General features: G+C 40.8%; 1 protein-coding gene across 2 annotated transcripts in view; it reads right to left on the bottom strand.

Annotated features, from left to right (window-relative positions):
• Positions 1-2,160: 2,160 nt before the first annotated feature.
• Positions 2,161-14,504, bottom strand: part of lrch2 (leucine-rich repeats and calponin homology (CH) domain containing 2) — a 28,318-nt gene continuing 15,974 nt past the window's right edge. The window contains exons 16-21 of one of the 2 annotated variants that reach the window (XM_070983008.1): positions 14,171-14,221; positions 14,010-14,073; positions 12,182-12,294; positions 8,911-9,048; positions 8,611-8,688; positions 2,161-7,473 (exon numbers count right to left, since the gene is read on the bottom strand). In XM_070983008.1, the coding sequence (XP_070839109.1) occupies positions 7,354-7,473; positions 8,611-8,688; positions 8,911-9,048; positions 12,182-12,294; positions 14,010-14,073; positions 14,171-14,221 (564 nt within the window). In that variant the 3' untranslated portion in view covers positions 2,161-7,353. The remainder of the gene's footprint in view (positions 7,474-8,610; positions 8,689-8,910; positions 9,049-12,181; positions 12,295-14,009; positions 14,074-14,170; positions 14,222-14,504) is intronic. The other variant, XM_070983009.1, reaches the window with a different exon arrangement.

Consider the following 14,504-nt stretch of genomic DNA (forward strand, 5'->3'; position numbering starts at 1 on the left):
TCTGACAGATCTGCTCAGTGTGAAAAGTGATGTTATCGCAGTTTATGACCAACTATTTTGAAAGTAAATCACTTTGTCTCTCATTTTTATCGTTCAGTTTAATTCAAGACAGTGGTGAAGCAAATACGGGAGACTAAAATTAAATTTTGCTTTAAATCTAAATATATCCTTCATCAACCTCAGTTCATCACTTATGAATCATAATATTATCTTTCATTGATTTTCAAAGCTATTTGAAATAGCAAATTATGTTTGCAGACTCTAAACAGAAACATAAAGCATCTATATCACCAAATGCCAGAGTGGTTTTTCATGCATGATCAAATGAAATATTTGTTTTAAATAGAAATTAAACTCTTAACTGTATGATTTTGATTGATTGGTTGATTGATTGATTGATTGATTGATTGATTGATTGATACTGCTAATATGATGATACTTACTTGACACAAACCTGAGAAACAATTTGGGTTTGAAACATTTTGGCATCATAAAGCAACCCTAATGAAAAAATGGCCCAATAACAAAAACCATTTGTCTGCACACTGACAGCAAACCACAAGTTGCTCTACTGTGAAGATAAAGACAAAAACTCAACACCTGCATCTTAATCAAAATGTGATCTCTTTAAATAAACTTGTGGTTTGGAGACCTTGTAGTATATTGTTTGTATAAAACATTACATCAAACAAAAAGTCCAGAGTTAATCAAGGGTGCAACCACGTGGTTGCTGTTTTAAGTGTCGAGGCTCAGTCGTTAAAATAAACTTTTGGGACGGTGCTTGATGTTGAAAATCACGTGGTGAATATGCTACAATAATCACAGTGGGGCTTTTTTTTTCCCTCAGCCTGAATCCCAGGTGTGAGATTAAATGTTGTCTTTGGGGATACAGAGCATGAGAGTGCCATCAAGCATAAAATTAACTCAAAGTGTCACAGTTCAGGTTATTGGCAACAATGCAAACACAGTCATCTCAGATATGAGACAGGCAAACAAATCCAAGTGGACAGAGGCAGGAAAAGACACACATACAGGTAGCAGGTTGGTAAAAGGGCAGTACAGGATTGACATCCAAGAGGCAGAACCATTCATGCAGACAGGCACAGGATGGTTGCCAGGAGGTAGGAGAGACTGATGAATCCACCTGGAAAGGAGTCAGAAGAAACAGCTTGAGCTGCACACACAGGTGGGACTGCCTAGGACAGCAACTCAGTAGCTGGAGAGAAGCATTGATAGACAGGGATTGGATCAGGAGGGGAAGCCCAGAGTCTAGAAACCCAAAAGAATCCAGGATGATGTGGTTCAAAGGGGTTGAGAATGAAAAAGGATGGACTGGAAGGGTAAGGCAGACAGATTTGAGCGGCTTGAGACTGGAAACGGCTGTGGCTCAGGAGTAGAGCACTCGCTCACTTATCAGAAGGTCAGTGGTCTGATGTAGACTGCCTTGGCAGTTTACATGTCGAAGTGTCCTTGGGCAAGATACTGAAATTGCTCCCGATGATGTGCTATCGGTGTGCGAGTGCATGTGAATGATTAATACTTGTAATTGTGTTTTAAAACCACTTTGAGTCGTTGTCAGATTAGACAAGAGCAAAAGAACAGAGATTTACTGTATGAAGGAGGAAGAAACCGACAAGAAAAGGGGACAAATAGACAAATTTAATACAAGAATAGACAAGGTGTAACACAGAGAGCTTGTATTTATCAGGAATCCATGCCAACTTCCCCATAAAAATACCTGCAGGACGGTAAGATTTTGAACTGCTTGTGAGTCAACTTCTCAGCTGCAGCGAATACTTCCTCCAGTTGTTTTTGGTGTTAAAATGGCAGCTTTCAGCTCAGCTGTGTGGCAAAAAATGCTCAATAGAAAGCGTGAATTACAGCGAAACACAAAATGTAAATCAAAACTACAGTGGCCACCCAACAAGTAATTCAATCAGACATCCAGGCCAAATCTCTAAATCAGAGTGCCATCAACAGGCGGACCATCCACTGCATAACAGAGCTCTAACTTTCCAAGAAAATGTCCAAGAACAAGTCCAAGATAACCACAAGTAACAGTACACATAATGAGTTGTTGCATTCACACTTTAAACCACTGTGTGCATCAGCAGACAAAGAAAGATGCTCGAGTGGTCACAGCATGGAAGACAAGACGGACTGAGCTGCAAAGAATTTGACTTTATTTAATATTGACCACATTTGTTTGTTTTTTAAGAAATCCCTGGAATTTATACAGATGATATGTACAGAGGTTCAGTTTCAGCCATTCGGTTTTCTTGCATGCATTTGACTTGTTTTGAAATACAAAAAACTTCTGTACATAAGTTTGAATTTTCTTGGCAGTGTAGTATTTAGACATGACTCACTGTTTCACTGGTTTCTTTGGATGAGATGAAAAGAGTTAGATCATATCAAGCAAAATTCTCATAACCGTCGTCACACGAGAACCAATTACAGGCGTAATTAGTACACAATGCAGAAGACGGTTGCAGTCAAGCACACAGTATGTGATACTGATCAGCACCTCTAAAGAATCTGTGAAAAATAACCAACTGCTCCCGAATACATATCTTTATTACATTTTGTTGTGGTAAAGGGAGTGTCACTTCAGAGAACACGCAAACTTGCTCCCAGGCCCCATAAAACACCTTGCATGAACCCTATTTATTAGTCGGATCTGTAAAACAGAAGAACCACATGAAGAGCTGGAAAGACCTGTTGTTGAGGTAAAACGCTATGTTCACAGACATAAATTGAAAACAAATGACGACCTTTTGATCAATAGGAGTGTCACACACACGATTTCCTTCTCCTAAGAGCAAACTTTTAAAGGATGAGTTCACCTTTTTTTCCACTCTGTCTTACCCATACGCCCAAATGGACACTGAGAGAGTTATCATTCACTGCAGTCCATAGCGGCCCTGAGGAAATCCATTTTTGATAGGACTCCAGTGTTAAGAGATGTGGGGGGGGGGGGCACAATCCTCAGACCTCATTCAGTGTAAAAATACTTGCCAAAGTTCAGCCAAAGCTAATACGAGGCCTCAGCAGTCTGAGTTAGACAAACCAAGCTGGTATCTTCCAAAGCCAAAGTTACAGTCTTTTTGGTGCCTAACTCCCTCTTTGTGTTACAATTCCGCTGTTCAACAAAGAAGTGTAAATGAGTGTACATCTAGAAGTTACCTAGCTGACTTGTCTCGCTCAGACTGCTGAAGCCAATTAGCTTTGAGAGAGATCCATTGGTAGAAACCTTGTGTACAGTGTTGACAGTGAGCATGGTCATGCTTTTGCTAAAACAGTGAAAGCTGCAATGAAAGGAGACCATCATGACATGGCACACAACAGTCACAGTTCTGACCTCCCTAGCTCACAAAACTGTGTCATCTCACCTTCTCAAGTGTAAACTGACAGAGAGCTGAAGGAAAGTACACACCGATCCTCCTGAGGTGCTAGCCGACATAGACATCAAAGGACGTGGACGCCAAAAACTTAAATTGCACTGCATCAGAGTTGCACACAGGTGTGAACATTACAGATTAATTTGAAATTGATCACTTGTTTGCCTCCAGCGTGCTTGAACCAGCATGTTTGTCAATACTAAAGGCAATTACAAAGACTGAACCCAGGATCAAAGATTAAAAGCTGCGCGATATTCATATGAATACATGTAGAGCGATGTTGCATGTCCAGGCAAGCAGTGCGTGTTAACATGGACGTAACCGGGAAAAATCCGCATAAGGGATGAGTCATGTTCAGCGTATCCACTATCAACAAAATGAGACATTTCAGGGTGTGTGATGGTTTGAATTATTTCAGTTGCCACACCTTGCGGAAAAACTGGTTCATGAAACGACCCTATGTTTAAGTTTTACGAAGATAATAGCAGCAGGTGTAGGTTCACAGTCGTTCTGGCTTTAACAGATGGTAATACTTGACACGCACGGTTCAGAGAGAGAATTTCAAGCTGTGTGTGCTGCTTCTACCTGACCTAGTAATTCACATATGTGTGAAAATCTACTTTAATGCCAATTATAAACTGCAACAGTAACCACATGTGATGAATAAGCCATAAAATATCCCCTCTGTGGTGTGACTTTCTGTCCCTTTTGAGTCAAGCTTCATCAGTGCAGGTATGATGAAAATGCATTAAAATTCAAACTCGATCCCAACATTTCCACTCCAAAGAATTAACATGAAATAACTGTGAGTCATTTGGAAAACTCAAGATGATTATGTGCAGTAACATATGAGACAGCAGTGCATACATCCAGACAGTTACGGACAGACATTGTTAGCTAAGGGAATAAAACATCACTTTCAGGCATCAGGAGGCAGACACAGCAAACCTGAGGTAGGCTACACATCAGTTCAATTTCTTCATTGTCTCTGAACCTGTAATCATAGACAGACAAAGACTGTGAGAAGATATAATGCTGCCTTCAGTGATTATGCCTTTGCTGTGTGACTCATGTTGCTCAGATCTAGCCAGCGAGCTGCGTATGATGCTAACATTGAGCTGTGTGCTACAATTGTGAGTTCATTTTTCCAATTTTACACCAGCTTTCATGATAAACAGACATGTTACATGGTAATAAATGGAGCCAATATGCTGTTCTATAATGCAGCCAACTGCACACTTAATGTGCAAGCAAAGTTGCTTGTTTGATAAATAACAGCCAGGAGCACAAAAGATGACCTGCCTGCAGCAGCAGGAATAGCACACTGACGGCATTTATAGACATCCAGACCTTGTACTGTCTTGTATCGCTGTAACATTTCTTCTTTGGAAAACGATAGCACAGAATCAATCAATACAGCCCATTCAGACAAAGCAGAGTTTCTCTGGAACAGTATAATGTTTGTGAATAGCTGACACATGTCCCCATGAGACAGCAAAGAGCTGATTCATCCTAGTCATGCCAGAGTCAGTAAACTGAACCTCGAGAGGCAAGTCTCTCAGATTTTGGACTGTCTATGTACTGTAGAGCACAGACTTGCTTAACACGGATCACCGAGCTCTAGCTTAATTCTCCTCCATTATGGCAGCCAGCTCACCAGAAGAGAAGCTGATTATGTGACACAAAATCAACTAAAAAATAAAGTGAATTGATGAAGAAAAAACAAAGAATAACCCTCCTTTAAGGCACAATGTGTCATGTTTTTAGATGTTACTACACTGTGGACTTTAAGTACTGTTGTCATGATTTGCTGTGTCTTCACTGGACATCAAAACTCTGCTCTTTCCCATGTTTGCTGTTGTAAACATGGGACAATGGGTGACTGATAGAGGTTAATAGGGGTCATGAAATCCTGAGCTTCTCTCTCAAAGAAGCATTTTCAAGTTCTCCAAGGAAAACTGAGAGTGTGTCAGTATTTTGACTTCTATAATTAACCCAGAATGTGCTTCACCTTAATTTCAACAATAATGTTTTTTCACATGTTGGAAAAAAATGAATGGTGCACCGCAGCAGCATGACGAAACTCTGTCCTGTCCAAAAAAAAAGTCAAGGTTAACATGCCAACCACCTGACAAGAAGACTGATATTCCCTGCAAAAATAATAATTTGTAACTAATAGACAAATAACACAGAATCAATGCATAACAGTTTTAAACAATCAAGGTGCAACTTTATATAAAGATGACAATTGGTTGAATATTCAGTTTAAAGTCAGCCTTTGTGAGCACTAACGACTCTTGCATAATGTTTGCCGTGGAATCAAGCCTCTGTTATGCAGGTATCTTCTATGCTGCCAAAATGGTTTTTGTGTCTGCTGACGACTGGTGTGAACAACCAAAGCCAAACACAGCTGTCACGAATGCATCTTGAATAACACTTCCTGCTTCATTCAGTCATTAAGTCGACAGGAACATACGAAAAGAACAAGTGAGATCTAAATGTTCAGCTACTCAGGGTTAGGACGCACAAAGCAACAACATATAAATAGATAACAAATGAATAAATACATAAATAATTTAATTTCCCTGAAATAATGAATTGTATCAGAAAGCATATACAGTACAGCAGGGTGGCCTGGCAGTCAGATAAGACTGTGCCATGTGTGGGAGGTCTGCATGAGTGACTGCCTCCAAGCAGCACTGAACCCCTTTCAGATCCAGAGGCCGCTCACTCACAACCCTCCGCTCCCAAATACACACAGTATAAACACGTTTCATCTGAGGTTATGCGAACCAATAAAATTCTACTTTGAGTCTAACACGGCAAACCCCCATGTTGAACTCCACAGAAACAGCAAGTGATAGTTGGCAATGACTGGGAAGGAAGTATAAAAGCTTTAGAAAAGTTAGGATACAGAATATTTTTCAAAAACAGAAACCTTGCACGCACGATGAAAAAAACGCTACAAAACAAGACCGTTGCGCTTTTGGCCACAGCCGAGCACATGTTCTCACAGTGGTCGAATGTCACCTGCCCCTGGTGCATGCGGGTTTATGTTGAGAAAGAACTTCGGTCTGGAGTTGCAAATGATTTGTACAGTAATTTAAATTGGCCGAAACAAGTTTGAGGGAAAACAGAAGGCAGAACGTTTCCTGTAGCATGAATTCTGCTTTTCATGCTCTTCAGAAGCAAGCCTCGCCTTCTCCCTCAACAAGCAGTGCAGATGTGATTGCCCAAATGCAATACTTTGCAGATCAAGTCTGTATCAGGTCTGGCTGCTGAAAAGAGGCTACAGTAGGGACCTGATGCAAACCATGTAAAAAACAGAACTCTATACAATAAATTCAAAAATTAATTTTCATGGGAAAAATAAATTCCACAAAAAAAGAGAGAAACCCAAGAGTGCAGGAACCCCTCGAGGTCAGTCAGTGGTTTGTGGCTGCGGGGCCAGCGTGCAGCTCCGGTCTCTTTAGTGAAAGAGTGAGTTACATGTCAGTCATCTCCTCACTGTCAATGTCTCCACCACCAGCATGGAAATGTTGTCAGCACTGGCACTTGCAGGCTCATGTCAAGAGGGTAAAGGTCTTCTTATAGATCCATTGTCTTGTCTGTCTCTCCTTGGCAAGTCCAAACTGTGCAGCTCACACAGGAAACACACAGTCACATTGCTAGTCCACACACATACAAGATGACCCCAGCAGCTAGGAACAGGATACAAGAGAATATGTGATGGACAGGAAGTGGGTGGTGGCTGACATCATATAAAGAGACAGAGGTATGCCTTCCTCCTGTCTCCTGTTTCAGTCAGGCAGAAGCAGACTCCCAAAGACCCACCGCCCACAGGGTCCTCACCCCAAGGGGCTCTCTGGTCCCTGGCGATGGGGTGTAGGTTTGGGCTGGGGAGAGGGGTTGGCTGGATGACTGCAGGTAGGATGCAGGATTCGGGCTTGTGTCAAACAGCTGACAGCTGTGTGGGCTTCAATGGAGGCAGATCGAGCAGAGCCTGCACAGTCACACCCACCTTCACCAGACCGCGCTCCTCTAGGATGTGATGGGGCAGACACAGCTTGTCCTGAGGTAACGGAAAGACGTCTTTGTCAGTGACACTCAGCGAAAGAGACGTCCTGGCCGTCATTATTTCAGATGTTGGTTCACCCAAATCACTAAAGCAAACAAACACACCCTGTTGTGGGTTTTTTAATGACTCTCGTGAGGTGCTGAGGTTTTGAGATAATCATCTGACATTTCTGTGGTCTGTTACCATCACAGATTGTCACAACACATTATGTTTAATTAAAAAAAAACAAAATTAAAACTAGTGATAGGTTTTCTTGGAAGTCTTTCTCAAGGACCTTCACGGTCGACTAAAGCACATTTACGAGACTCCCTGCGCTCCAGTAACAGCACACTGCTTTAGTCTCTTTAACACTGATTTTTCAATCAAAACAGACAATCATTTCTAATTTCTCATAACTGCCATGCAGATACTTCAGATATTATCTCAGAATTGTGCAGCATGACTGGATGAAGGCAGAAATCTTCATGACAGCTAATTCAACACCTGAGCAAACTACATCAAAACTACTGAAGCAAACAAAAGTCTTGTAATTAATTACAATTTTTCATTGTTATAGATTTAGTGGTATTTAAATTAATGGTTCAGTAGTTGATAAATTACATATTCACTTGCTTATAAAATTCAAATTCCATACAAAGTACCTGTGTGGGTCCAAACCACTCGAGAGAAACTGCTTGTTTTTGTAATTTGGGTTGAGCTCTACATTTCCTGCTTAGTTTTTTCCATTATTAGCTTCAGTATGTGTGATGGATGTATTTACTGCAGTATGAAATTTCAATAACTGTCTTGCAGTAAGAATTTTAATACTCATTCATCTGGCAGATCTTGCCAAAGGAAATAATAATAAATGTTCTTTTTATTTCTATTGGCTATGGGTTAAAAATGTTTCCATCAGTGGGGCTCAGCTAAGAAAATGTGCAAACCAGACCAGTGAGTGTGCATGACTGAACTTGCAAAGATTTATCACAGTCTTGTCTGTATGACTGTAATTGACTTGAACTGTTTGTTCCAGAGCTGTTGATATCATTGTTAGATCATAGATCTGAGCAAAAAAAAAAACCCCAAGAAGTAAAGGTAATACTGGTAGTGAGTAACACACAAAGAAGAATAATGGCTCCTTAATATTATTACCTGTGGGACGCCCATCTTCTTACAGGCATCCAAGAAGTTCTCCACATTCCTGCGGCATTTAGCCATGCTAAGCTTTGGCTGGAGGCCAGAATATCAATCACGTTAGAAATCCAAAGCAGAACAAACAAAAACGTTCCACAAAGCTGTAAGGTTAGGTTTACATGTAACTACCCAACTATCAACTACACAGAGTGAGAAAAAAAGCTAATTTATTACAGGTATTTTTCAAGAATCTTAAACTCTATGATATTTAGGATTTCAAATAAAAAGACCCTACATGGAGTTTCAGTGTGTGCTTACCACTGCAGGGGACGGTACGTGGATGCTGGCGACAGACCGAGGACAAATGTGATTGGCTAAATGGCAAAGAACCACCCCGTCCATCAGAGCAGCTCCAACATCGTCTGGGAGCAGCACCTTCAGTCTGGACTCAATGTTCTGCAAGCACATGAACAAAGACCTAATCACCACTGAATCACTGCCCTCTCAAATAAAAATGCACATTTTGGTTGAAAAAGGAATTTTATTTATTTTTCTTAAAAATATTCCCAGTGAGTTCCATTTCAGTGAGAGTAGGTATAAGCAGAAAGTGCACATATGTGTGATTAGCTAGCGAGCTGAAGAAGAGTACCTCTGCCTGCGCTGCGCTGTAGTTTACTAAATATTGTCAGCACTGTAAACGCTGTGGGAAAAGCTGATGATGTAATGATACACTGCTCCTGATAATGTTGACATGGCAGGAAATATTATTAAGATTTTCCATTTCAGATGGTGTTTAGTGCGAGTCCTATGGTGTTTAATTGAGTTTACACCTGAAGATTTGTTAGTTTTGACCCACAGTTTTGGTATTTGTGACCTGGTATTCTTTAAGTAAATTTGAATGAGATCACAGATCAGCTGTGGCTTTTAAGACCTACCACAAGCCGGGGTTAGCACAGCCTTTACTTTGCTCTTTGAGATCTTCGAGCATGTGATGACAATCACAAATTTTATTTTGGTTTTTTGTCCGACTACTGTTTCCAGGGTCATGAGCGAACATTCATACTCAACATATGGCATCAGACTGGAGCTGCTGGAAACCATACGAGTCAGGATAGATATTCAAGCTGGAGGCCAATGAGGGAAGCAGAAGGTGAAGTCATGTAAATATTAATGTCCTGTTGCATCGCTGCTCTTCAGCCTCGTGTTGTTGTGGTGCTGAATGGAGAGCTCCAATATAGTTCCCTCATACATTTACTGATGCCAATAAAGTGTTTTCCATGTTACTGAAGCCTGGCAAAAATCATCTTCACTCACTGTTTCACTCTCTCTCTTCAATCTGGCTATAGTCTCTGGTCCTCCATGTGCATCTGATCAACCATGCCCCACCTTTCACATCTGCTTTTAACAGATCTTTTCACACGGTTTCCTGTGCTGCAGGGATGACATATCAAGCGCAGCAGCTAGTTGTTTACAGTTCCCTTCCCCCTTCCCACATTTTGCACATCAGATGTCCTATTCAATTTCCTGACTGTTCCTGATGCATGATGAAGAAATATTCTATATTTAAGCCATGCGATTTGCATGTATTTCACACTAACCAGACGCATAACTGAATTGAATCAAGTAGAAGTAGGATCATAAACCACAGAGTGTAATTTATCACAGTATGTGCTGCATTTAGATCCGTGCACATTTCCTGTCAAAAAAGACCTGTTTTGCTCTTGTAATGATTGTATCTTCTTCTAATGATTTTGGCGGTGATGTTATGAGCTAATGGTTTTTGACGTGGTGTTTGTGGACACACTATCAAAGGCTTTGTCACCTCCACAAAGCTGATGAACAATGGGTCTTTGTGCCCTCAGCGTTGCCCAATTGTGTTATCTAAATGTGAAAATTCAGTTTGTGCATGACTGGAACTGGAAAGCACTGCCGCTTCTCACCCGCTGTGACAATGATTTTATTGAGATTGAAAGTTCATTGTTGGTCAATTGAAACAGTTGTTGACTGCCCCTTATATTGTGAAGGAAGTCGGTGCCACTACAGGGAATGTCTGTTCTTCTCAGCGTGGAAAGCATTTTCTGTGCATGCCTTGCATCCATTTTGCTGCCATTGTTGGTTCTTGACTTCAAAACAAGACTCAAGACTCCCGCTTTGTGTCCTTTTACACTGTCTGATAAGCCTCTATAATCCCCTTTTTAATCTTATTCCTTGCAACTGGTCTGGAACGTCTGACCAACCTGTACATAATGTCTGCTTCCTTCAGGGGTATCAGATCATCTTAACTGTGAAATGGCATGCAGGCATGAAGTAACGCACATCGGCCATTGATGCGACATTATCTGGCTGTTCAGGTGGCTTGAGTCCATCCATACATGCCTCCGATTGTTAACTCAGTGATCTCAGGTGTGACACGTCTCCATGGGTTGCAGCTTTTTCTGCCCAATTAACAAAGTGTCTGAAAGCATTCCTTGATCTCTCCCGGAAAATGACCTCATACCATGACCTCAAACTGCTTTTCTTCTCCTATCATCTTTACCTTTTGGTTTTAAGCCAAGGACATCGTGCTCTTTTCACATAGTTTAGGTGTGCCTGACAGCCGCTAACTTGCTGCTGAGAGTTTGATTCTTCTCTATTACTGTACTGATACTCAGCTGCATAACAAAACCTCAGTTTTTCTTTGGGTATAGGCATTAAATCAGGGTATAAGGCAGGCCGTTTGGGCTATACGCTGTTAATAATAATGTGGTCAATCTGTTGATTTCTTTGTCCTTTTCTTGCAGGAAAAGATGGTACCATCAACGACAATCAATTGAGCATCCTAATCTCTATCTGTGCCAACGGAAACAACTGCATAGTGGTCTTCTTGGGCTCTGTACGCAGCAGTTAAATATGACAAAGAGAGATGTTATGGTCCAAATGCATCAATAAATAACTGAGATAAGAGATAGGAAAAGGTTCACACCAGAGTGATTCTGAAATCCTCATTAAGGCTGGGTACTGAACTCAGTATTTGTAAGGATACTGACCAAATTACATCAGTACAACAGAGCATAGATTCATGTTAAATCTATCATGCCAAATTTCAGTCTCAGAGAGCGTATCTGGTAAGAGAGTAGCTAGAGAAAGAGCGAGACCTGAACCTACGTCACCCCTGCAGCTTGTTCAGTTCACAGTGTTTCCAGGTCACAAGTGCTACAATATTTGTAATGTGAAATGCAAAGCTGGCCAAAGCACACACAAAATATATCTCAAAGTTAGAGAACGTACCGTGTCTGTAGTAATGTAACAGTGGAACGTGCTCTGCTGCATAGGTCTAACACAATGAGATGAGTCATTTACAGGCTTGATACACTGTACTGTATGACTCAACTTCTTAGAAACCAAGTGGGGTTGTGACATTTCCGTAGTGTTAAATGGGAAAGCCCAGTGAGGGCACACACAATGCTCTGGGCAATTGATTTAGATGTCAGTAATTCACTTTAAGGTATAAACACTGGAACAAAGGCAGGATCTGGCAGGCTTTGGCCTGGGAATGACTTAAGGCTTCGTGCAAAACGCAAAGGCATAAACAAGCTGTGAGGCTTCTGACCTGCCGTAAGAGTCCTATCTGTTCCATTTCCTCCCTCAAGTGCTCCATCTTCCTCCTCATGGTGAAACTGGGATCTGTGGACGTGTACTCCTGACGGCTTCCTCTGGTGAAGGCTGGAATAACACATGAAGTGCATTGTTCTGAGTACCAGGTAACACACAGTGAGATCCTGAGAAGAAAATCCTACAACCAGCAGGTACTGACTTTCCTAGCAGGTCAACCACAGGCCGCTCGAGGTCTATGTCAGGTTAGCGTGACAACAGATTTGTACATTTCACTTCTGCTATCCAGGAAAGTCTGACGGATAAAATGTTCTCTACCAGGGCCAAAAATCAAAGCCCAGTGTCTGATGATATCCAAGTGACGAATCTGATTAGGTTTTAATATTATCTTTCTTTGCATCTTTACTTTCAGGAAAATTGTGCATTCCACACTTCTGGCGTCACCTTTTATCTTTCTCGTAATGCGTGATAGTAATAGTAATAGTACGGGTGAATATTTTTCCCACGACTCTACATAAAAATGTTGCTCTCTTGAAAAGTTTTGATTCTTTTACACAAGGGTGGGCGGGTATCAGCAAAGTGCAGGTGCCGTAGGTAACTGGGTCAAAGAGAACTTGAGTCCAGTGAATGCAATGCGTGTTTGTCATTGTGATCTAATCAGTGAGGAGTAAGTAGGTGTGAGACATGATGCATTCAAGATTATCAGTCAGATGCAGGAGTCCTGACTCCTTTCTTATTTATTTATCTTCCTTACAGATGTAAAGAGAAGCAACAAAGAAGAAAATGTTTTCTCAAGTATTAAAAATAAAATTCCATTTCATAGGACTGTACACTTGAACTCCACTACATTTCAGTGGTTAATATTGTACTTTTTAACTCTGCTACATTAATTAAACAGCTATAGTCACCAGTTACTTTACAGTTAAGATTTTGCATATAGAACATACGAGGGGCTTGTAAAATATGATGCCTTGTTATCGACTAAACTAGCCAACAGTGCATAAAAGCCGAGCTGAAATGATTAGTCGATTAGCTGACACTTTTTTTTTTTGTAATTGTGACAGCAATTCTCAATATTTTCTGATTTAAAAGCCAAACAATCAAGCAGTTCAATGAGGAAATAACCAGCAAATTACTCCATCATGAAAAATGTCATTAGCTGCAGCCATGTTGGTATAAGATAATGAAAAGTTAACTCCACCTCATGTAACTACAACAGTAAAATGCTGCTTAGAGATGAATGCATGAGTAATAATAATCTATACACTTTTGACTTGTGTACTTACATAGTTTTACTTTTGAGTGAAGGACTACTTGTTTTTGCAAGTTTGGTGTTTTTACCGGCAAAGATAAAATCACTGGCTGTAAAATTTACAAGATTTATTAGCTCGCATAAATAAAGCTCATCAGACTCATCCATCCTGTTGTGCCTTGAATTGGCTGCTAAGGCACTAATACAGAACAGATCAACAGTTCCTCAGAAACATTCCCCACTTCCAGAGAAAAGACTCCACCTTAAAAAAAAAATATTTTGGCTTCATGTGAAAAGAAGTGTGCTTACATCACAACCGATACGAGGCTTGAGTTACAATGAACGTCTCAGTGTTTACACAAGCTTCAAGCCAACTGCACCAAATCAGACTCTATATATACTCCACATATTTCCTATGTACCAATTAGCTGAATCTCTAATTTTGTATCCTCCTGCACATGCACAGGTGGCTATTTTTAAACCCAGCTTCCATGGTATTACAGCAGAAAACGGAAAACCACTGAGCCAAAAAGTTAGCACAGTTGAGGTTATACATCACCTGCATGTTTATTACCTGATCTTGGCTTTAGTCCAAACACTGTCAGAGTGGTGCTGAAGTCAGCGCTCCGCAAGCCCTCCTGAAGACAAAACATTCATTACAATTAGAATAGGGCATTGTTATAGCAGTGAAACATGTTTCGAGATGATAAGATCGTTCAATTTTGCCACACCGACCTCACAGTCGTCATTTCCACCGGAATTTTTCCTGGCGCTCTGACACTTATACTGCAAGGAAAAGAAAAACGCAAGCTTTTTAATGCTTGGCTTAATTGCCCCGGTTAGACAGGTGGATTTCAAATGAAAAAAGAATTATCTATGATCAACAAAATCTTCTCTGTTATTGTTGTCTTTAATGAAAATAACCGGATCATCAAACCCTCTGCAGAAAACCTGGGACTTTCTCAAGGCTCTTTGTTGTGAACCAACGCACATTTCTGGCACCTCCCCACATGTTTTCACATCAGGGTATCTATCAATGCATACATTATGGTTTTTTGGCTTAGGCCCA

Source organism: Chaetodon trifascialis, chromosome 16, assembly GCF_039877785.1.
Source record: "Chaetodon trifascialis isolate fChaTrf1 chromosome 16, fChaTrf1.hap1, whole genome shotgun sequence".
In the NCBI taxonomy this organism is placed as follows: domain Eukaryota; kingdom Metazoa; phylum Chordata; class Actinopteri; order Chaetodontiformes; family Chaetodontidae; genus Chaetodon; species Chaetodon trifascialis.